This window comes from Chanodichthys erythropterus, chromosome 19, assembly GCF_024489055.1.
Source record: "Chanodichthys erythropterus isolate Z2021 chromosome 19, ASM2448905v1, whole genome shotgun sequence".
In the NCBI taxonomy this organism is placed as follows: Eukaryota; Metazoa; Chordata; class Actinopteri; order Cypriniformes; family Xenocyprididae; genus Chanodichthys; species Chanodichthys erythropterus.
Window position 1 is genome coordinate 19,888,506 of NC_090239.1, and position 25,079 is coordinate 19,913,584.

At 37.2% G+C, this 25,079-nt stretch overlaps 3 protein-coding genes across 5 annotated transcripts in view; 2 read left to right on the top strand and 1 right to left on the bottom strand.

Moving 5' to 3' along the window:
- The window catches only part of grid2ipb (glutamate receptor, ionotropic, delta 2 (Grid2) interacting protein, b), a 37,771-nt gene extending 23,594 nt beyond the window's left edge, over nucleotides 1-14,177 (bottom strand). The window contains exons 1-5 of the mRNA XM_067369367.1: nucleotides 14,093-14,177; nucleotides 13,213-13,466; nucleotides 10,882-11,214; nucleotides 10,642-10,796; nucleotides 3,682-3,951 (exon numbers count right to left, since the gene is read on the bottom strand). Of these exons, the coding sequence (XP_067225468.1) occupies nucleotides 3,682-3,951; nucleotides 10,642-10,796; nucleotides 10,882-11,214; nucleotides 13,213-13,466; nucleotides 14,093-14,177 (1,097 nt within the window). The remainder of the gene's footprint in view (nucleotides 1-3,681; nucleotides 3,952-10,641; nucleotides 10,797-10,881; nucleotides 11,215-13,212; nucleotides 13,467-14,092) is intronic.
- Nucleotides 14,178-16,420: 2,243 nt separating this feature from the next.
- zdhhc4 (zinc finger DHHC-type palmitoyltransferase 4) lies at nucleotides 16,421-21,749 on the top strand. Of its 3 annotated transcripts, none has more exons than XM_067369800.1 (7): nucleotides 16,421-16,692; nucleotides 16,844-16,989; nucleotides 17,087-17,160; nucleotides 17,620-17,798; nucleotides 17,873-17,998; nucleotides 19,566-19,810; nucleotides 19,905-21,749. In XM_067369800.1, the coding sequence occupies exons 2-7, from the start codon at nucleotides 16,867-16,869 to the stop codon at nucleotides 20,193-20,195; spliced, it is 1,038 nt and encodes a 345-aa protein (XP_067225901.1). In that variant the 5' UTR covers nucleotides 16,421-16,692; nucleotides 16,844-16,866; the 3' UTR covers nucleotides 20,196-21,749. The 3 variants fall into 3 exon arrangements, with proteins under 3 accessions (XP_067225901.1, XP_067225900.1, XP_067225902.1); XM_067369799.1 differs by having other exon boundaries at nucleotides 16,857-16,989; XM_067369801.1 differs by lacking the exon at nucleotides 16,844-16,989.
- Nucleotides 21,750-23,166: 1,417 nt separating this feature from the next.
- Nucleotides 23,167-24,980, top strand: pgp (phosphoglycolate phosphatase). The gene is made up of 2 exons (XM_067369803.1): nucleotides 23,167-23,971; nucleotides 24,056-24,980. Exons 1-2 carry the CDS (start codon nucleotides 23,377-23,379, stop codon nucleotides 24,379-24,381), a joined length of 921 nt encoding a protein of 306 aa, XP_067225904.1. The 5' UTR covers nucleotides 23,167-23,376; the 3' UTR covers nucleotides 24,382-24,980.
- The last annotated feature ends 99 nt before the right edge of the window (nucleotides 24,981-25,079 follow it).

Here is a 25,079-nt window from a genome sequence, read left to right on the forward strand (position 1 = left end):
AACAGCAATTGCCATGGTGTTGCTTCACAGTTGCCATGGTGTTCTGGGTGGTTGCTAGGGCTTTGATAAGGTGTTCTGGGTGGTTTCTTACTGCCCCAAGTCAAAACAACAATTGCCATGGTGTTGCTTCCCCGTTGCCAGGGTGTTCTGGGCAGTTGCTAGGGCTTTGATAAAGTGTTCTGGGTGGTTTCTTACTGGCTCCAGTCAAAACAGCAATTGCCATGGTGTTGCTTTGCAGTTGCTAAGGTGTTATGGGTGGTAGCTAGGGCTTTGATAAGGTGTTATGGGTGGTTTCTTATTGGCCCAAGTCAAAACAGTTGCCACGGCGTTGCTTTGTGGTTGCTAGTGTTTTCTATGTGTTTGCTAAGGCTTTGATAAGGTGTTCTGGGTGGTTTCTTACTGGCCCAAGTCAAAACAGCAATTGCCATGGTGTTGCTACACAGTTGCCAGGGTGTTCTGGGCAGTTGCTAGGGCTTTGATATAGTGTTCTGGGTGGTTTCTTACTGGCTCAAGTCAAAACAGTAATTGCCATGGTGTTGCTCTTTGGTTGCTAGGTTGTTGTGGGTGGTTGCTAGGGCTTTGATAAGGTGTTCTGGGTGGTTTCTTACTGCCCCAAGTCAAAACAGCAATTGCCATGGTGTTGCTTTGCAGTTGCTAGGGTGTTATGGGTGGTTGCTAGGGCTTTGATAAGGTGTTCTGGGTGGTTTCTTACTGGCCCAAGTCAAAACAGTTACCATGGTGTTGCTTTGCGGTTGCTAGGTTGTTCTGGGTGGTTGCTAGGGCTTTGATAAGGTGTTCTTGGTGTTTTTTACTGGATTAAGTCAAAACAGTTGCTGTGCGGTTGCTAAGGTGCTCTAGGTGGCGCTAGAGCATTGCAGGGGTGTTCTGTGTGGTTGCTAGGTGGTTGTTTACTAGCTAAAATCTGAAGAACAGTTGCCAAGGTGTTGCTTTGCGATTTCTAATGTGTTCTGGGTGGTTATTTACTGGCCCAAATCAAAACAATTGCCATGGTGTTGCTTTGCGGTTGCTAGGGTGTCTAGGTGGTTGCTAGAGCATTGTCGACGTGTTCTGTGTGGTTACTATGTAGTTGTTTACTGGCTAAATTCCATAGACCAGTTGCCAAGGTGTTGCTTTGTGGTTGCTAGGTGGTTGCTTACTGGATCGAGTCAAAACAGTTGCTTTGTGGATGCTAGGGTGCTCTAGGTGGTTGCTAGAGCATTGCTGGGGTGTTCTGTATGGTTGCTAGGTGGTTGTTTACTGGCTAAATTCTAAAGACTAGTTTCCACAGTGTTGCTTTGTGGTTGCTAAGATGTTCTAAAGTTGCATCCCAAATGACGCAGTATACACTATGCACTTATACACTATGTACTTGTGCACTATGCACTCATCTATGTAGTGCGTGAATTGTTATTTTGTCATTTAACAATGGAGTCCAATCCTCCCTCCCCCTCCACTACATAATTAAAGCTGCGACACTTGAGTGCACGAAGTGTCCAACATTCCACACTTCGTTTCTTCCGTTAATTTAGTGCATCATCCGGGTATTTAAAGTGTACTTTTTCTTTTTGGAATTTTCAGTGTGAACACACTACTCGCACTGTTTATACTTAAAAACGTCATAGAATAGTGCATAAGTACACGAATTGGGACGCACCTTAAGTGAAGGCTAGATCATTGCTGGGGTGTTCTGTATGGTTGCTAGGTGGTTGTTTACTGGCTAAATTCTTAAGACAAGTTGCCAAGGTGTTGCTTTGCATTTTTAAGGTGTTCTGGGTGGTTATTTACTGGCCCGAGTCAAAACAATTTCCATGGTGTTGCTTTGTGGTTGCTAGGGTGCTCTAGATGGTTGCTAGAGCATTGTCGGCGTGTTCTGTGTGATTGCTATGTAGTTGTTTACTGGCTAAATTCAAAAGACTAGTTGCCACGGTGTTGCTTTGCGGTTGCTAGGGTGTTCTCAGTGATGGCTAGAGCATTGCTGGGGTGTTCTGTATGGTTGCTAGGTGTTTGCTTACTGGCCCTAGTCAAAACAGCAGTTGGCAAGGTGTTGCTTTGTGGTTGCTCAGGTGTTGTAGGTCATTGCTTTCTGGATCAAGTCAAAAGAGCAGTTGCCAAGGTGTTGTTTTGTGGTTGTTAAGGTGTTCTGGGTGGTTGCTAGGGCTTTGATGGGGTATTCTGAGTGGTTACTTACAGGTCAAAACAGTTGCCATTGTGTTGCTTTGCGGTTGTTAGAGTGTTAGAGCATTGCTGGGGTGTTCTGTCTGGTTGCCAGGTGGTTGCTTACTGGCTCTAGTCAAAACAGCCGTTTGATAAGGTGTTGCTTTGCAGTTGCTAAGATGTATTAGGTTGTTGCTAGGTGGTTGTTTAAGTAAAAAGAGCAGTTGTGGTTGCTGAGAGGTTCTAGGTTGATGCTATAATTCGCTGGATGGTTGCCACTAGTCAAGTCCCTAGACATTCTGATCGCTAGTCATGGCTCTGCACTTCCTTCCGTAATATTATTATTATTATCAAGTCTACATGGGATTTTTCAAGAGTTTTATAATCCACCAGGTAAAAAAGTCTGATTGCTTCAAAGAATAATAGCACACATCTCCTCAATAAGTGACGTGCAAATACTGATTCATACCAACTTCATACCATCATATAATAACGACCTACGTAGTAAACAAACGGACAAGTATACAGAAGCACTACTTGAATAGCTATTTAAGAACCAATTCCCCTGCTTCATAGAGAAAACATATGACATATCATTAGAGTAAAGCTGGCCTTAGCAGTTGCTGTGGCAACACCTCAAGACGACATTGGAACCATTGAGTAAACAGAGATAAAGGAAAGCAACAGAAACATTTTCTTCTTGTCGCAGTGCCGTTTTACATAAGGTGGGCCGCCAGAACCAAACACTGATGGCGGATTAGAAAGGAGATGACAGATACACAAAGACACATTAAAAAAACAGAAAACTATCCATGGGGATTACATAAGGACTGAGCCAAGTAAGCATTATTTATTGAAGAGCAGCAGCTTATCAGATGAGTAATATAGTCTACAGGGTATTAGCACATCATTTTGACTTTTGCTGTCATATTTAACACTCTGAGTGATACTTCCCCAGTAATATTTTAGACGTTTTCAATTTGAGAGATTGTGATGACTTCATGTTGAAAGGCACACTGTAAATGTCAATTATTAAAAAAAATGTACAAACAACAAGTGAATCTGCTTTTGTTTTGACTGAAATTCAAATAATCAGCTTCATGGCTTGAATATGATATTATGGCAATCTTCCCTTTAGGTTAAGTCACGATTTTAATGATTAAAATATTGTGATAAGCCGATTATATATCCTGAATTCTAAACCAGTAGATCACCATATGAGAAACTGTTCGTGATGTAGACAGTACGTGCATGTGTGTGTGTGTGTGTGTGTGTGTGTGAAAGCATGAGGCACAGAAACAAACACAACTCAACAGTGCTTCTCTCACCCACCCACACACAAAGTCTCCCACATATTACACAGTGTTCTTTGCATTTGAGGAGACTTCCTGCAGTGTTTTGGGATACATTTTTTCAAAACATAAAGGAAGATGAAATCTAAAAGCTAATTTTATCATATATAAAATAATAGGACATGGAAAAGAAACATTGAAAAACTACTATATAAAGGAGGCATATGATACATACCTCTGGTTGGCTCCAGTGACATAGTGGCTGGGAATGGTGGTGGTGCTTTTCCTAAGGCCACGGTCAGATTGGGCCGGGTCATCGCCGGTATCTCTGGGCACAGAACTGGCCCGTTTCGAGCCTTGAGGGCGCTCGTGATGGTCTTGACTTCGGCTCCGGCGGAGCCTGTTTTGGGGTTCACCCAGGCTCTTGCTACGGCACATACGGTTGAGGAGACTCTGGGAGACGGCCTCGTCAAAGCGCTGCCGATGCTTCTTGGGAATGAAGATCCTGGCAAACATGGTCACAGGAAGGCAACAGAGAAAAAAGGCTTAAATCAGCTACGAGGGGCCATTATCGTAAAGACTCTTTAAAGGTTGCTAGTTCAATTCAGCCAGTCAGTTTTCCCATCCAACGGTTTCCATCACGACCCAAAGTGAAGAAGCTTTCAGACATTCATTCAGACGAGGAGGATCACTGTGAGACTTGTTTAAAATCCATGAATATATTCAGTGTGATGGATGGAAAACAGGGAAGGTTGACAGAGACAAAAAAACTCAAAGTAAGCTGAGTAATAAAGGAAATCCAGATTTTTGTAGCAGCCTCTCTGAGTACTGTTTTCATCTGAAACTCCCCTTACAGAAGCTCTGGTACAGATACCAGAATCCAGCAATAGCAAAAGTGTGGGAGTGTATAACACTACCGCTTCTCTCTCTCTCTCTCTCTCTCTCTCTCTCTCTCTCTTTCTCTCTCTCCCGCTCTCTCTCTCTCCTTATTCCTCATTCTCTCTTTGCTGTTAGAGATGTTCCATGCTCTCTGGGAAGAGCATAAAATCTCAAATGCAACACAGCAAATTCTTTCACTTGTAGCATGACATTGGATATATAGTTGAAGAGATTCAGCGCATACTGAAATTAGTGAAAAGATTTGAACTGAGAAATGTTTGGGAAAAACATTTGGCAGACAGGAGGCAAATACAGGTTTGACTCTGATAGCTTTATCTTTAGAAGATGGAGTATAAGAATATGTTCCATGTTTGTCACATTTATGCAACGTTGGCGGTTATGGAAAAGCCTGTTATACCGCCCACCAGGGAAACAGAAAAAGACCTCAATTGAAAAACCTCAGCAAATGTAACCTTAGTAACCCCGAGTGTAACGTCAGCACAATTCTGTCTGCTTTGTTCTCTGAAGGTGATGCACTGACATTAGCATCTAAAATAATTCCATGTGTTAATCAAATAAAAAGCACATTCATTTTCGAAGTCATGGCATAAAATCTCTTGATATTTGTAGGTCTCTAATTGTCGCTGACAGACTGTATTCATTTAATAAGGCTAATGGATTATGAACACAAACTGAATATAATTAATTTGCTTTTCTTTAGATCATCAGACATTATTTTAATACTAAACATATCAGAGCTGCTTACAGAAGGTACACTATAGATATTAAAGTGTTAGTTCACCCAAAAATGAAAATTCTGTCATTTATTACTTACCCTCATGCCGTTCCACACCCGTAAAACCTTTGTTAGTTGAAATCCAATGGCTCCGTGAGGCCTCCATAGGAAGAAATGACACTTCCTCTCTCAAGATCCATAAAGGTACTAAAAACATATTTAAATCGGTTCATGTGAGTACAGTGGTTCAATATTAATATTATAAAGCGACGAGAATATTTTTGGTGCACCAAAAAAATGACTTATTTAGTCTTGGCCGATTTCAAAACACTGCTTCAGGAAGATTCGGAGCATATCGAATCTGCTGTTCGGAGCGCCAATGTCACGTAATATCAGCCGTTGGAAGTTTGACATGCGATCTGAATCATGATTCAATACACTGATTCATTTATGCTCCGATGCTTCCTGAAGCAGTGTTTTAAAATCGGCCATCACTAAATAAGTCGTTATTTTTTTTTTTTTTTGGTGCACCAAAAATATTCTCGTCGCTTTGTAATATTAATTTTGAATCACTGTACTCACATGAACCGATTTAAATATGTTTTTAGTACCTTTATGGATCTTGAGAGAGGAAGTGTCATTGCTCCCTATGGAGGCCTCACGGAGCCATCGGATTTCAACTAAAATATCTTAATTTGTGTTCCGAAGATTAACAAAGGTTTTACGGGTATGGAACAACATGAGGGTGAGTAATAAATGACATTATATTCATTTTTGGGTGAACTAACCCTTTAAGGGATTGTTCACTCAAATTTTGTCATCATTTACTCACCTTCAAAGAGGCATTTTTTGAAATATCTATTTTTGTTTTCATACAGATTTGGAATGACATGAGGCAGAGTAAATGATGACAATTTTCATTTTTGGGTGAACTATCCCTTTAAGTAAAACATATACACATTACTTCACATACATGTATATTACTTCATAACATAACTGTTTTAAACAGGTCTCTGTTATTCTGTACTAGGTACTATGCAAATCATAACTATTTACCTAGAAATATGATTTTAAATAATACAGTTTCAAGATAACATTTGTCTCTATCAATTGCCTGGGTGACAGTACTGACAAAAACACACCATTATACAATTCTAGAGAGCAGAGTTGCCTCAGGTTCACATTATTATGGAGACACTGAAAGAGAGACTCTGTGACTTAATTGAGTGGCCATTCGCTGCATTAATGACAGCAGTTTCAGACAGCAGACTAGAATAAATAAAGCATTAAGTGCCCTAACAGGCCACTACAAACCTCAATACTACTGTACTAGCGCAAGTATTCTGAATGACAGCATACTGTACATCTGAGTGCATTAACATTTTTCAGAAAATGTAGACGGAACTAACACTGCCAGAATGAATTTGCATTTGTGAAGTGAAATTTAAGGGGGTCAGGCGGTGCCATGCTTTGCTGATTTTCCAACCAAATACGATTGTTACTAAGAAAATGGAACTGGGACATTTTGAGCAAAGGTTAATATGAGTATCTCTGTTTAATATTTTAATTACAGACCTTGACTGCACGATTACAAAATACAAGTTATTATTAATTCTGTTTCAGTTGGCAGTAATCCAAAAAATTATTTAAGCAGTTCTCTCTGTTTGTGGGAAAAGTAAAAGAACAAATATGAATAATTAAACTAGTGAAGATACAGAAATCAGATAATTAATAAGTCACATATCTTGAAAAATATGACATGCACAACATGAACACAAACCTTTTATACGTATCCAGTTAAAATCATAGACGTAGAGCAAAAAACATTAAATAACCATTTTGCAGAAGAATCAACATATCTAATTACGATTATGATCATGTTCTCAGAAAAATACTGCATAATATTGAATAGACAAATTCTATTTAGATAGATCAATGAATGATACTAAAGTTTAAGGAAAAGTACTCACCCAAAGCAACTCATCTCTTAGTTTATTATGACTCAAAACAAAATGAAAGTCAAGTGGCTACTTAAGAGATATATTCTTAAGAGAGCAATGAGTGTCACTCTAACTCAAATGAACTGCCTCTAAACCATCAAGAACCATTGACTGCAACTGTCTCGAAACCGCTGCCTCTCTACAATGAGCTGCAGAAGATCAGCACTGAATAATGAGCAGAAAATCCATTCACCAGAGATAGAGAGATCATGTGTTGGCAAAAACTGAGATGTGTGCCTAATATAGTAAAGGATTATCAATATATATATATATATATATATATATATATATATATATATATATATATATATATATATATATATATATATATATATATATATATATTAGTGAGGATTAAACGAGACCAGTGATATGATTTTACTTATTCATATGTTTAATTGGTTAAACTGTACAATAATTGGCCGTCAACAACTATAATGGCCATATTTGTATTTATAATAAATGTATAAATAAAATGTATATTAACTTAAAAGTATCTAGTGACAAGTAACACACATGTGCACAAGACAAAAGTACACATATTAAAGGATTAGTTCACTTTCAAATAAATTTTTTCTGATGATTTACTTACCACCATGTCATCCAAGATGTCCTTCTTTCTACAGTCGAAATGAAATTAAGGTTTTTGATGAAAACATTCCAGGATTATTCTCCTTATAGTGGACTTCAAAGGCCTCCAAACGGTTGAAGGTCAAAATTACAGTTTCAGTGCAGCTTCAAAGGGCTTTAAACGATACCAAACAAGGAATAAGGGTCTTATCTAGCGAAACGATCAGTCATTTTCGGAAAAAAAAATGTAAATGTATATGCTTTAGATAAACAAATGTTCGCCTTCCAAGTGGTTCCGCCAAAACTGCTCTTTCGTATTCTTCAAAAAGCTTACACTGTATGTCCTATGCCTTCCCTATTCTACTTACGGAAAAAATGGAACTGGCGCTGGAGTCCATTGAAGTCCACTATAAGGAGAATAATCCTGGAATGTTTTCATCAAAAACCTTAATTTATTTTAAACTGAAGAAAGAAGGATATGGACATCTTGGATGACATGGGGGTGAGTAAATTATCAGGAAAACATTTTTGAAAGTGAACTAATCCTTTAAGTGTGTGATGCTACTTTAGTAAGTGGGTATAGTATGGATACAAACTAATAGGATACAAACTAATGTAAGTGGTAAAAATATATTAAATGTATATGAAAAAATTATTAGGCCTACACTATAGTTAGAAATGTTAGGATCAGTAACATTAAATTAATACTTTTATTCATTAATACTTTTATTCTATTATACCTTTATTAAATTGATCAAAAATGACATGTTAAATGTTACAAAAGATTTCAAATATATTCTATTCTTTTGAACTTTCTATTTATCAAAGAATCCTGAAAAAAACGTATCACGGTTTCCACAGTGTTAAGCTGCACAACTGTTTTCAACATTGACAATTATAGGAATTTGAGAACCAAATCAGTATATTAGAATGATTTTAATATAAAATATCTTTGTCCTTTCAAAGCATTCCGTTTCCTGAAAAACTGAATAACAACAAACTTGTGATAGAACTACACTAACTGAAGATGGCAAAATAGACAATGACACCTTAAATTGGCTTGCCAATAATAGAGCCCAGACATATACAGTATTTGTTGTCAACTAAAAGAGCATAGCTCAAATGTATTGGGAACTGGCTAATGTCCTAGTAGGCCAATGCAAACTAAATCTACCCAGATAGGCTTAAAATCTGTCCCAGATAACGTTCAAATATAACGGATCAAAACATATTGAATAATAGATACTAAGTGCCAACAGTTCAATACAGATGTTTTTTTTTTAAACAAATACCATGTATCATATTCTCAACAGCACATTTAGCATTATACAGTACATAAATCCCAGTGAACTCAAGATCCCCAAGCTCCTGAACACATGGTGACATTCCCATTCACTACCCTTCTCCAGATAAATCTCTAAAGAGGATTACAAACAGTGACAAAGGTTATTATCTCATAAGACAAAGGAACAACACCTACTGTGCAGAGAGAATAGCTTGTCGCTGTTAAGCAAATATGATATTATTAAACACTTTATATAACCTTAATGATGTTCTTCCTCTATTGACTTGAAGTAGGTGAAAATTAAACAATAGAAATCTTTCACTTTATTTCTCAACGCCTTCAAATTGCACATCAAAAACTGTACTAAAAAATATTATTCAAATATTTTTTAGAACTGTAACAGCATACATTAGTGTTCACAAGTTTGGGGTCAGTTTATTTATATTATTTATAAATTTTATATATAAATATAATATATTTTTGTTAAATATATGCTTTTGTGTGTATTTTTATATACATAATAAAAATACACAGTACACACACTTACACTTATATTAGACTATTAGGCTAACTTTTATTTTGGATGCGATTAATCTTCATTAATTGTTTGACACTAACGTATTATTTATTTATTTATGAAAGATGTTAAAACTTTTATTCAGCATGAACTCATTAAAATGATAAAATGTTACGCTAAAGACATTTATAATGTTACAAAAGATTTCAATTTCAAATAAATGCTTTTGTTTTGTACTATTTATCAAAGAATCCTAAAAAAAATGCATCACGGTTTTCAGAAAAATATTAAGCAGCAAAACCTTTTTCAATTGTGATAATATTAAGAAATACTATTATTATAGAAATTTGGTGTAAGATCAGGATATTAGAATGATTTCTGAAGGATCATGTGACACTAAAGACTGCAGTAATGGCTGCTGAAAATTTAGCTTTGCCATCACAGGGAAAAATCACATTTTAAAATACATTAAAATTTAAATTGTAATGACCTTTCATGAATTTCTACCTATTTTTGATAAAAAAAATAAATAAATATAGCCTTGGTAAGCATAAGAGACGTCTTTTAAAAAGATTTTAAAAAATTGTACAGTCCCCAAACTTTTGAAAGGTATATTATAGTGAAACATCTAATTAAGTGAAAACATCTGAAAACAAATCACTTGTGAGACTGTGAAACTGTCCTATTAAGCACAACTTGCCAAACAGCTTGACATCCCCAAAGAAGAGCCAACAAATGGATCAACACTAGAATTCTCTGTCCAGTGCCATCTTATGTTATTGACCCAGTTGGCATTAAGGCTTGACTGGAAAGGGAATTTCACTATTAACTGTGCCAGCATACATCAGAGGGTTAGAAGATTATCATATTGCATTGCAGCACTACATGGAGACACATCTATCAGTGTTCTTATTAGGTCAACCCAGTTTATACTGAAAGCCACACTAGCTAATTCTCTTACTGCAAATATGTTCCTCATAGTATAACTTTCTAGGGGGGGAAACAGAAAAAAACTTTGCCAGAACATTTACTAAATATCTATACATATATTTAGCAAAACCTACACTAAACTGATGCCCTCTGGTGGCCTTCAATCTGTTCTGCATGGCTAAATACAGTAGCTGAAAACATTTGGGTCAGAGTGGCCCTGAGATGGAGGTTAAAAATTAATGAGCACTGTAGGTGGCAGATGGAGTTGTCATAGATACCTGATGTTTGAGATGAGCTGTTGCTGCTCTTCGGTTGTCAAGATGTCAGGAAGAACGGAAGCAAGCCAGTCCACTTTCCTCTCAGCAGCAAACTGTTTCAGTACAGCAAAAAGTTTCTCTTTTACCTCTGGATCATTCCTCAAAATCTCCTCAACCTGAAACAGGAACGATTGTGATATTGTACATCTTTAATTATATCAATTCATAAAAGCGCATTCAAAGTCTGTCAGATAAGCTCACCCTCCTGTTGAACTCCAGAGCCTTGTGTTTGCGGTCCTGACGCATGCCGTCTGTGTCATTCTGAGAGATCTCTAGGCTGCCGCTGCTGCGTTTCTGACGGCTGCCCATGCACAGCACCCCTAGACGCAGTGTTCGGCCCTGAGAGGCCTTTATCAAAGCGGCAGCCATCTCATGGTGCTTTACAGGGATCCCATTAACTTCCATGACATAATCTCCAGCTCTGAGACCACTACGACCCGCTGGAGAGCAGGGGGAGCAATCCTCCACCAGCAGGGGGCAGTCTCCCACTATAGTGAATCCAAAGCGACCATCAGGGCCTGGAGTGATATCCATCTGCAGACAGTCAATGAAATACAACAGATTTTTGCACAGTTATAGATAGAAACAGAATTGTATACTCTTTGTATTCATGTTGGTTTCTGATGGTTTTGAAAAACGTTAGTTTCATTAATATTATATTAATATATGTTTATTAATATATTATTAAAGCTGCAGTCTGTAAGTTTTAATTCTGTTGCCATCTCTGTTTGAAATCTGCAATTGCAGTTATTTGAGGAATTATCATTTTTACGTGGGTTGTGGATCGGCACATACTGTACTTCAGAATCATTGATTCTACATCTTGGAAGTATGACCAAAATAATAATTTTCACCGGAAAATGTCATCTGAAGGAGTAAGTAACAAATCTGCCACTTTTGTGGCAGATACTTAAATAGTATCTTAGTATATTAAATAGCGCTGCCAATGGGGATTAAATCTAACGATCGCTTAGCTCGGATCACGTCAAACTGTGCAAATGATTATTATTGTAATTGTTCTCAAATTGTTAATGTTAACATCATCAGCATTGTGTGACTATGTGTATTTAGTGTGTATTAGCGTAACCTGTAGATTTCAATTTCTGTAGCCACTCCGCAGTCCAAAGTCTTTTGCTTCTGACTACGGGTGAATCTCCAGTTGTCACTGATGATTGTCATTTGGACCTTTCTGGATTACAATCCGCCATCAAAATGATAAGTTTAATTATTGCAGCTGCTGTGAGAAAAGGCTATAAATGATCCGCTACCAGTAGCATCCTCACATATAGCCTACTAAATGGGACTCTTTCTTTCTGTTTACAGACGTGACATAAAGACGCAAAGACAAACTGCTACATGCTCGAATTTCCCGCGGAAACCTACCTGTACCGATTTTATGATAAAACATTATTCCAAGTTTACCGTTGTGAATCGGGCTAAGGTAAGGAGATAGTTTTGAACACTGGCTGGCTAAGTACTTGCTCAGAAATTGATTTTGGATCATTTTTAACCAAAAAAAAGTTATAGACAGCAGCTTTAACATTTTTTCTTTGCACTAAGTATAAATAGTAGATAAACACCATTTATACTATTTACACCTCAGTGTATTGTAATACCATATAAAAGTATGCAATAGTAACAACATATTCAGTATATATGATTATATTAATTAAACTTTTTTGTTCATAATTTACAAAATGTACATAAAGAGCGAGTACATCATGAATCCATCTTCCAAACTGTGTTTTTTGTCATATCCTCAATCATTACGGTACACCTATAATAAGTGTTTATATTCTATTGTAGACCTATTTTAGACTATTTTAGGCGGGACGCCAACTGCCGCGGAGTAACCCAGTAGCTGCGTGACTCCTCATTTACATAAAAAGAGAGAAGTAGCTCTGGCTACAATGTTCTTCCGCAAAACACATGCAGTTTTGTTAATTAACCGCTAGAGCACCAAAAGTTGCATAGTGTACATTTAAAATTATAAATAGATGTCACCGCCGATAGCCTAGTGGTTAGAGCGCCGACACATGGCGCAAATGCGTTCACGGCGACCTGAGTTCGATTCACTTCTCGAGATCCTTTGCCGATCCTACCCCCTCTCTCTGCCCAATGCTTTCCTGCCTGCTCTCTACTGTCCTGTCTGAATAAAGGCACAAAAAGCCCATAAATATAACTTTAAAAAAAATATTTAAAAATAGATGCTGCCTTATTGGGTCATTACTTATCCCAATCCTAAAAGCCCTCCTTTACACCTACCCAATAATTACTTTAATCCCACTATTAAATACCCATTAGGAAGAAGAATGAGACAAAGGCAAAGGCAGATTCGGTTGCGTCAGAAGCTTATGACACCTGCCTAACTCTCCATGCCTCTGATTCAGTTATCAGCGGGATTTCTTGTGTCATTTTGGCAATGGTGGGTGGGATTAGTGTAAATAGCCTCTGCCACCAAGGTGGGCTATTTGCCTTTGGTTAAATGAATACATTCGGACAAAAAAAATGAGCATCGTGTCATTGACCCACCTGTTGGATGCGTGATACCACTCCAATACTGGGTGGGATGTTTCGTTGTGACTGGGCAAGGGCTATAACCTCTTGAGCACCAAGACTGGAAACATTCTGCCCCTCAATCTCCAAGACCTGGTCTCCAGGTTGCAGTCCAGACAGTTGAGCACTGCTTCCCTCCTCCACAGTCAGGATGTAGCTGGGCCCGTTCCCCCCTATCTGAAAGCCAAACTCCTCTGGCCAGCCCTGGTTGGACGCTGGCATGGTGAGGACTGTGAAAATGATGGCAAATAGAGGATATGTGCTCTCTAATAGGCAACTAGGCTCCAAATGTTCATCAGCCTGTTGTAAACAAGACCTACTTATGCACAGCAGAATGATCAAGTCTCCTGAGAAAAATGGAAATTTGCCGAGCAACACATTCTTAAATAATATCCAGGCACTAAAATATGTCAAGCACCTCACACCTAGATGCTATAAATGTGTCAGGTTATGTGAATTTCTGCCTATCCTGACAAGACAAAGTAATGCAGGCTCACATAAAGAGAACTATGCAACCTTTACTAAATACAGACTCTCAGCTGACACAGTAGACCTCCCAGTAACATTGACCTCATTGAAAAGGAACAGAGGCTCCCAAATCATCCGATATTGGAAGACAAATTTGGCTGAACATGGCATCAACGACGTGAACTCACGTTCATAGCACAGCAAGTTCTCACTAGCGAAACCAGAACACAAAAAGACATTCAAATAACCCCACTATTAACATCCTAGGCCTGTAGATTGATAGAAAGTCATTCATCAAAGCATTAGCCTACATGCAGAAAGAAAGTAAAGTTAATATCAATACAACATTATCTCTCTAATACAAAATTCTTGAACAGTAAACACTTACTAATATCTTTGGGCGGATAGCGAGGACCCGGCTTGTTCTGTTTTAAGGAGTATCTCCCTTTCTTATTCTGGAGGAATTTCTTCATTTTGTCGTAATTCAACAGGTATCAAAGATTCTAAGGTGAAAACGCCTGGTCCACAGCTTCTGCGTTGTCGCCGAGATCCTCCTACTGCACAGCACCACGCTTCAGAGGAAACGCCTTGTGAATGCCCCCCATCGTCATGTGGCATGCAGAGCACTGCCACTTAAAAAAAGGGTGACACTGCATCAAGTGCCAGAGTGATCTTGTCTATGAGTTGACTCTGCATCTCTGGCGAGTCTTTCTAGTCCTGCCTGCAGAGCTCAAATCAAGAAACTGGGACACCTAGCACAGATCCTTAATGATTCTCTCTCCAAAAAGGGTAAAGTGAGGCCCCATTTCTCTATAAATACCTCCTTCCCATGCTCTCTCTTCTAGCTGTCTCTCCAAGGGACAAAAAGTAGCCCAGTATCAGCTTGGGGATCTGGCAGGACGATGGTGGATAATTAGAACGTCTGAATGCACTGAAGAGCGCAGTCACACATCTTTGAACAGGAGCAGTGCTATTAAAGCTCTTGTTCTGGATTAAACAGATTAAATGCTGCATCTCGAGATCTCTCGTGCCACATGGCAGGGACACATGTCATGCATCCGGGGGGGATTCATGAGGAAAGAATTGATTTACTGAGTGAGCTGACATGCAGCTCAGGTGCAACAGGGAGGACCCAGACTGTTTTTTGAGTACTGGCCCGGGCAGATAATAAAAAATCAACACACCACAGTATAAACAGTGTGTAGTGCGGTTTCACTTTCAAGGTTACAAACTGAATGGGGATACAGTATAACTAGCAGTAAACTGTAATAGACGTATTATGTAAAGGACTGAAGCAAAGACAAGTTATACAGGGCTAACTGAATTATTTAGTGCCAATGCTTGTATCTCCAAACACGCTGTTCCTCAATCAACATCTCAACTTACCAATACAACAGAAAAGTGGTTGTGTATGGAGAAAAATATCATTGTATTGCAATAAAAGTTTTGTGTTTTTTTTAAGGAAAATATTCCATCTTGACATTAAAGATTCTGCTCTCTTCATTATTTTAAAATGTCAAATGGCTTCTGTCTGTTATAACCGCAGAAATAAATTAAACAGAAATAACTTGTTTGTTACAGTAGAATCCATAGAAATGAAAAAATAATGGAATAAATGAAAAGGGTGGTAACTGAAACATCCAAAAATAATACCATACTCCAGCCTTCAATAATTTGTTAGCTCACATTTAAGTTGTGTAATTTATTTTAACTTATATGTTGTGGTCTGACAACCAAATGTGCAATAAAAGATTAACTTTAAAAACACATCGAATTTTCTTTATATTCGTAAAAATAATGTTAACAATTTATAGATTTACAAATGCGTGCATACCTTAAAAGAAAATACCTGCTGCCTTTACTCGGTGGAGTATTCTCGAAGGGCTTTGGTGGTATCCCTTTCCTTTGAGGCATCACCACTAGTGAATGTGCAGGTCTGTAACATGATAACTGTAAGAGGCAACAGTTAGAAGGCTATGATAACAACCCTGAACTGAAAACAAGTAGGCTACACTTAATAAATTACCATCTGCTTCTGAGACAAATGACAAAATTTACAATAATTTAATGTTTTAAAATAATACATCTGCAAAATAAGCAAAGTGAAAAAGTTCAAAAGAAGAATATGGTATGTTTGCAGAGCAAAGTTGTATGCCATTTGAAGAATGATAGTAGGCCTAGCTTAGTTATCATTACCCAAATATGAAAGGGAAGTGGCGATAGTCTTTTCTTCATGTCCATCAGGAATTGATATGATCGCTGGATTGTTGTGGTTTGCCATTGCTGCAATATCATGATGTGATTGACAGGTCGTCCCGCCCTCACGCCAGTAAACACGTCATAAAAAAGCTATTTTGATTAAAGATTTATTATATATGAATTATATATATATATATATATATATATATATATATATATATATATATATATATATATATATATATATATATATATATATATATAATCGGCAATATTCTATAAAAAATGAATATTTTTTTATTTCATTGTGACTTTAATACATAGAGAGGAGAAAATTTATTTACGTTTTTATTTCGAAACAGGATACATAATTTGCAGACTGTATTGAAAGATAAATGAAACGACTTTAAAACAGCGAGCCTGAAGAAAGTAACAAATTAAAAGCCTGGCAGCCTGGGATGACTTTTACTTTGACAACGTCTTGGGTAAGTTCCGTATCAGTGTTGCCATATCCGCTTTGGGATTGTTTTCAACCGAAAAAGTCGCTAATAAATAGGTAGTCGCGGGTTGTAATTTAATTTATTTAAATTTTTTTAATGTAAAATAATATTTTTAAATAAATTATTTTAGGGAGGAAAGTTGGGGTATATGTTTTGAAAGACCCGATTTCTTATTTTATTTTGAGATCTGGCAACACTGTGTTCGTATTCACGTTTACTGTAACGTTACTTCACACTACGAATGTATGGAAAGCGTAAAGGTGTGAGGATGGTGCTCAGGTGAATAAAGGTAAAACTTTCCTTCTCTTTGTATATATTGCCACGCCTGTGTGTCCAGTATTGTTTAAAAATAAACTTTTAAACACAGTTTAATATGGTTTTATTGAATAGTTATTGTTTGGCCATACGAGTAGGTTCGGTTTTGATTTACTCACTCACAGTACCGTGCTGCAGGTAGTGGCAAATGGACTTCCTCACTCTGTTTGGCATTTATGTGGCAGTAGTGCTCGCCTGCATTGCTCTGGTTTGTAAGTATTCCGGACATCAGCAAACTCCTCTCGGTCGGCTTTTGGACACATTCACAGGGGTAAGAGCCTAGGTGAAGTCCTGAAAAACTTAATGATTTCTGCAGTTGTTTAAATTATATACTGTTTTTTTTTTTCTCTCTCTTCATCTTCTTTTAGGTTGTCTCTCCATGGATCCCACAATGTTTTCAAAGCATTTGCTACAGGACTATGCACAGACTGTTCCATCAGAGGTAACATAAGTTTGAACACTACAAATAAAAAAAAAAAACTTTTCTATTTTATTATATTTTAAAATGTAATCTATTCCAGTGATCAACTTAATATTTTTGTGGAAACGGTAATACATCTTCTTTCAGGATTCTTTGATGAATAGAAAGTTCAAAAGAACAGCATTTATTTCAAATATAAATATTTTGTAAGAATATAAAGGTGTTTTTTTTTTTTTTTTTAAATCGTACTGACCCCAAACTTTTAAACGGGATATGTACTAAACATATTAATTTGCCTATAGTATATAATATAATATACATCTTACCTATAAACTTCCTAACAAATTAGTTCTTCTTTTAAGGTAAGTGTCAGCCAATGTGTCTTACAGTGTACTTAAAGTCCTTATTTTATCAGTATTTGTGTTCCTTGAACATTCCCTGTCCTTACATCCTATGTCCAATCATTTCCTTTCACGTCAGGAACAACTGCTTCCTTTACTTGCACCTGTTACTTGAAGTGGTTGTGTATGGAGAATTCTCCTATGAGGTCTTTGGCTTCTGTTTGGACATGGGCACAAGTTCAGTCAGCTTGTGCATTCCCTACATCCTCCTTGCACTGAAGTCCTATCTGTTCTACCTGTGTTGTAGCAGAGATCCAGGTAAGCAAATGAAAACTTGTCTCATTTTCATTATTAAAAAATCAAATGCATTCAGTTTGACTTTCCTTTTGAAGGCACACTGACAAAGGCAAACCATACTACACAACTGAAGGTCTACCAGTATGATGAAAAACTGTTCCAGCAGGGAGTCAGGTGTTCAACCTGTCAGCTGGTCAAACCTGCCCGATCCAAACACTGTAGTAAGCGTTTATTAATCTTTCATTTGAACTTCAGAACATGCACTGTAAAAATTATCATAATTTTAACATTAAAAAAATTATCTGCAACAGTAAAAAACCTGTTTATTGGTGAACGGTAAGTTCCCTCACCATAAACTTTTCTAATAGAACTAGCTGGACAATTCATGTTATTTTACAGCAAAGTACAGTTAATAGAGTGCAACAGTTGGGTTCTGGAAGTAAAAATGTATTTATTCCATAAGAAAATTTTTAACGATAACTAATAAACCTTTAAATAAGACCTACTGTAAGTTACAAAGTAGTTAATCCATGGTATTTGCTTCTGCTGAAGCCGTCAGCCCACATTATACACTCTCAAAATATTGAAATGTTTGTATTTTGCATTAAACAAAATATATTTTTATACATATTTTTTTATACACTTATACAACATTTATTTGAGTATGCTGTTCGCAATGCTTCATGGGATTGTATTCCTTTCCCTCACTAAAACCATTAAGTACACAGTCTTGTACCTTTGTCTTTTTGTCCAATTTTCTAAAAGTTTTTTGCTTCAAATCAATGTTCCAAAAAAATACTTCCGGAACCAGCGCCGCTGAAAAAGGGGGAGGGCACTTTTGCCCTTGTTCTATTGTACAATTTTTTGAAAGTGAAAAAGATTTTTACTGTAAATTTAAGTTTAAGCCATAAAACCAAAGACTATAGAATAACACAAGACGTGTCACTCATATTGTTTTGAATGGGAGAAAGTGTAACGCGCAATATGGCGGAATAAGTCCCGCCTTCTAAATAAGAGCCAATCGGCGACTGGTAAAGTCATCGCGTCACTGCAGCAGCCGTAAGAAGCACCGGTTTCTATAGAAACAGTCAGACGCGCGCCTCTCAAACATGGCAGAAGAGACGCGCATTAAGGTCTGCGCATGCGCATTAGCTTGATCCAGCCTAAAAAATACAGTTTTTTGTCATGATTCGAGCGTTTGGATAAAACATTTATAAGACAGCGGTTGTCAGATTTCACTGGTGATTTCAAATATGAAATGTAATCGTAAGGTTGGTGAACAGTTTTGGAGAATTTGATGTTTCCCCATTCAAAGAGATAGGGCATGATGCCCAGGATGCCCGAGAGGCGTTTCAAAGATGGCCGCCGAGTGAAATGACTTGTCTTAAAGGGACTTTGATAAAACTCAAAACATTTCTACCATATTTGATACAGTAAATTTCTAGTATCCTAATACAAATGTTTAGCTAATAACTAGGAATAGCTAGCTAGGAATAGTTAGGAACCAGCTATTATTAACCCCATTTTATCTCTCATAAACTAATTTAAAAGAATTTTTGGCATTTAAATACAAGTTAAGTGGTATCACAAAATAATTTCCCTTGTCCCTCAGTTTAAAAAGAAACAAAACAAATAAGTTATAAGTAAACAAACTGTTGTTGTTGTTGTTGTTGTTGTTGTTAATGGCCCAATATACTGTCATTGTAAGTGGCATATCTTTATTACTGTTTAAAATTTTACTTTGTATACAACATTATTCCACAAACGCTGTTAATATAATTTGTACAGGGGTTTGCAATCGATGTGTCCAGAGATTCGACCATCACTGTGTGTGGGTGAATAACTGCATCGGTGCCCAGAACATCAGATACTTCCTGCTGTACCTCCTGAGTGTGTGCGCCATGGCAGGTGATATCGCAGTCCTTACAGCAGACATGTTGCTCCAAACTGTTTTGCGAACTGGACTGCTGCACGCTCACTACATCGACGAGCAGGGTGAGCAACAGCCCGCCGGACCACTCTTTATCATCCAGGTAATAATAACTTACCACAATTACTAATAAATGTGCTGTGGTACATGGATTATCTCTCTAATAAATCTATTTTACTATTGCATTCATGGTACAGCATCTCTTTCTGACGTTTCCACGGATTGTCTTCATGCTGGGCTTCCTGGTGTTTGTCTTTTTCCTCTTGGCGGGTTATTCCATGTTTCACATGTATTTGGCTTTGATAAATCAAACCTCCAATGAGTGGTTTAAAGGAAAAGGTCACAACTGCCAGCATTGCCATCCGCACACTGGACACAACTGCCAGACCTCATACAATCCATTTAGAGGTTTCTATCACAGAGGAATCCTCAAAAATCTTGGGGAAATCTTTTGGCCCTTATGTCCTGTTCAGAAAAAAGAAAATTAGAGAAACTGTTGTTGTTAACATTGTGTTTATACTAAACTCTGTATTTTATTTTTGGTAAATGGAATTTTTAATAAATACTCTCTCAGCCTTATGTATTGGTATGCATTTGTACCCCTTTTTCTTTTTTTGTTTTCTCTGACTTATTTTTTTTTAAGAATGTTCATATAGTTTCACATTTGTTTACATATATATATAAACTTGCAGTACTCTCAAAATAGATGCCATATTTAACTTTGTTTATGAAAATGAGGCTGTCAAGGATAGGCATACAGTCCATTCAAACAGTCCAACTGTCTTACAGTCATATGTAATGTCTAATTTGTATAAACTTGTTTCAGTTTTTTTGTTTTGAGGATTTGTTTTTGAAACATATTTCTGGAGGACTAGGAGTAATACTTAATTATATGCTCATGTTATCATGTATGAGTTTTGGAAAACTCTTACATTGTTACGTGAGCTTATTATTATTATTAGGATGTAAAGGTTAGATTTCAATAATATATAAAAATATTTCAAAGAATATAAAGTACTATATTTGGAAAGTGAATATACTGTATATATACATTATAGGGATCATGATCTGAACTAATTTTGAGTAGATTATCGAATTTTATTGTTATTGGATAATAGTGGTTTGTGAATTTATTTTGTTGTTTAAGTTTTATATTAATGTGGGATTTGTGATTCATTTAGATTATAGGGTATTGTTTTCATTTTGAAGTGAAAGGTTAAAGTGAGACACTTGGGGTAAGATGCCCGCTAAGTATAAATGTTTTCTAAAAAAAAAAATAGAAAATTGTAATAGACCTTAACTTTTCTGTAATTTTACAGTAAAATACTGTTCAAATCATCAAATTATGTGCCACAAGAACACAAGCTATGTTTTGCTGGCAGCAAAATCTGTGATCAGATCTTTGAAATAAAGCTTTCTTGATACCTTATTGCTTGACAATACAATTGAATCTGTCTTGACACTTTGTTAAGAGGTAGTTCTTTACTATTTAGCTAAAGGCTGTCTTTCCATTTCTCTATTGATAAAACACAACATAAACCACGTTTTTAAAAAGCTACACTGCATTAATGTGCTTTTGCTTAATGAACTCAAATAACATCATTCTTCTCTGTCTTTAGCACCTTGCAACATTTAAGAGTGCCAATTTTCAAATTTATTAAACGACAACATTTATTGTTCTTCATGATTGACCATCACAACCTTGATTCACTCTCAACCTCCAATGTCAAATAGCCTATTTGAAATGTAAATAGTGCAAATAAAGTGGAATTCATGCACATGGAGGACTAGGTATGACACTTATAAAATAAAGGAATAAGTTATCGATTTAATAATCCAAACATAAAAAAAATGGAAATCACTTTTTAAATTGACAAATTAATAGACCTATTAAAAATTATTTTAATAATGTTTTAAAATATAGGTAGCCTAAATATAATATTAAAATAAAACCTTAATGTCTATCTATTGTCCCATTTAGCCACTTGTTTGCAACTAAGGAACACGCCACTTTTTTTGAAAATAGGCTAATTTTCCAACTCCCCTAGAGTTTAACAGTTGAGTTTTACCATTTTCGAATCCATTCAGCCGATCTCCGGGTCTGGCGGTACCACTTTGTCTTTTAGCATAGTTCATTGAATCTGATTAGACCGTTAGCATCTCGTTCAAAAATGACCAAAGAGTTTCGATATTTTTCCTATTTAAATCTTGACTCTTCTGTAGTTAAATCATGTACCAAGACCGACGGAAAATTAAAAGTTGCGATTTTCTAGGCTGATATGGCTAGGAACTATAGTGTCATTCTGGTGTAATAATCAAAGAACTTTGCTGCCGTACCAATCCTGCAGCAGGCGCAGTGAGGCCTGCATTCAAAGCAATGGTACTTCCTCTTTCAAGATCCATAAATGTACTAAAAACATATTTAAAACAGTTTCTTGTGAGTTAAGTGGTTCTACCTTAATATTATAAAGCGAAAAGAATACTTTTTGTGTGCCAAAAAAACAAAATAACTACTTTATTCAACAATTTGTAGTGATGGGCCGATTTCAAAACACTGCTTCGGAGCTTTACGATTCGGATCTCCTATCAAACAGCTAAACTGCTGAAATCACATGACTTTGGTGCTCTGAATTAAGGTGCGGTCACACTGCACTTTTCGTTCCATTGACTTCCATTCAAACGCATGCGAATGTGTCAGACCGGAAACGCAAGCTTGTGCGAAAAATTACGCATTTCGCTGCGTTCCAAAGTTCAAGTTTGGTGAACTCTGACCTGCGAATTCGCATCACGTGAAGACGTGCGACCAGTAGAAGATCGATTCGTCAAGGCATGACCTCTTGGCTGAATTAAAAGAATTATATTTTTGCAGTAAAGTCGAGTAGGTTCTATATTTTTACATTTTAAATGTATTACTTTAAGTTATGTGTTGAATTCATGTTTATAAAAAAGACACTGTAAACCGTGACGTCATATCACGACCGTTACAGCATCCGAAAAAAATGTAGTCGTTCAAAAGTCTAGTGTGACCGCGGTTTTACTGATTTGATTCGTAAAGCTCCGAAGCAGTGTTTTGAAATCGGCCCATCACTATATTGTTGAAAAGTCATTATTTTGTTTTTTTGGCACACAAAAAGTATTCTCACCGCTTTATAATATTAAGGCAGAACCACTGAATTCACATGAACTGTTTTAAATATGTTTTTAGTACCTTTATGGATCTTGAGAGAGGAATGCTGTAAATGCAAGCCTCAGAGTCATTGGATTGAATAAAAATATCTTAATCTGTGTTCCGAAGATGAACGAAGGTCTTACGGGTGTAGAACGACATGAGGGTGAGTAATAAATGATATTATATTCATTTTGGGTGAACTAACGCTTTAACCTGACATGCCATTTTATTCGGTACACTGGCCCTTTAAACCGGTGCGGAAGTTCCTTCCTAGTATGAAACGTCACGTAAACTGTCATTGACAAACGAATGAATCACTTGCACAAGGTACTTACCTCTTCAGTTGCCGCAACTAGTAAAATTCGGTTCGCTGTCATTCTCTATCATCTGGCCTAAGCTGATCTCGGTCAAGTCAGCGGACTATTTGTAGATCAAATGTTATTTTAGGACGGACCGAGGACAAGAAAGAAGATCAGGACGAGACGAAAGTAACTTGAGGAATGGCTGCATCTAAATGTACGAGGCTGAGCAGTGCGCTGAGCAGACAGTTACTGGACTCGGTGGACAGTGTGCTGTTTGACTGCGATGGAGTGATATGGCGAGGGGACCAGGCCGTCCCCGGAGCACCTGAGGTTATCAATTCATTGAAGAAAAATGGAAAGCGGGTGTTTTTTGTCACGAACAACAGCACGAAAACCCGACAAATGTACGCGGATAAATTAGGCAAGCTCGGTTTCGATGCCACCGCGGACGAGGTGTTCGGGACTGCGTACTGCTCGGCGATGTACCTAAAAAATGAGTGTAAACTCGAAGGAAAAGTCTATTTAATTGGGAGCAATGCGATGAGGCAGGAGCTCGAGGAGGTGGGAATCCAGCCGGTCGGTGTGGGGCCTGACCCCATCTCCGGAGTTCAAATCGACTGGGCGAATGTTCCTCTCGACAAGGAGGTCCAAGCTGTACTCGTCGGATTTGATGAGCATTTCAGTTACATGAAGCTCAACAGAGCTCTGCAGTACTTGTGTAACCCCGACTGTCAGTTCGTGGGAACCAACACGGACACGAGGCTGCCTCTGGAGGGAGGCAAAGCGGTCCCGGGTAAGCAAATATGAATGACATCACAATATGAATTTCCTAATTCTCTTGTTATAACAAACGACCTTGTCTTCTGCTTATCTACAGGGACAGGGTGCCTCCTAAGGGCGGTAGAGACCGCTGCACAACGCCAAGCTCAAGTAGTGGGAAAACCCAGCAACTTCATGTTCGAGTGTGTGGCCAGCCAGTTTGATCTGGACCCTCAGAGGTGTCTGATGGTCGGAGATAGACTGGACACGGACATCATGCTAGGTTCAAACTGCGGCCTGAAGACCCTGCTGACCCTTACAGGAGTTTCTACTGTTGCTGAAGCCGAGGCAAACCAGAAGAGCGACTGCCCACATCGGCAAAAAATGGTTCCTGACTACTATGTAGACAGCATTGCGGATATTTTACCTGCACTACAGGCATAGTCAGAATTTACTTGAGATTTACTCACTTTAGTAGAGAATATTTATCAATATATGGGTATCGGTATGGAACAAAATAATTATTTTAATATGACAGTTAATCTAAATGAGTCTAACAGAAATTTTATGGGGTTTGTTGTTGTTGTTTTTAAACAAATATGCAGTATAATTTACTATCAAGGCTTCATTTCAAACTAGCCTACCTCTTTTTTGAATGTCCTACTGTTTTAAAGGTAATATAAGGGCTATAAGTTTTTATTTCAGTGTTATTGTTTGTTTTATTGTTTTTATTTTGTCTCAATTTAAAAATGTCTAATAATTTGTGAAATGTGTTGTTTTCTAGTTAGTAACACTTGACACAAAACAAATGACCCTTAAAATTGTGCTGTTTGTTTTTATTTTATCAGATGTACTTCTTCAACTCTGTACTGTTAATTCACTGTACTTGTAACATGATTGAGAGAATATTATAAATATATTTGCAGTTATTATATTTTGCACTTAACAACTTTGTCATCACTCACTGTCCCATCAACCTGGTAGGATTTTACTTCTCACCACGGTTTGAACAAAGTGTTCATCTTACATGATTGATCAAATAAATAAGAATTATTCATGAAAAGTGTACATTTTTTCTTCTTCTTTATAATGTACTTAAAGGGGTATTTCACCCAAAAATGAAAATTTTGTGATAATTTACA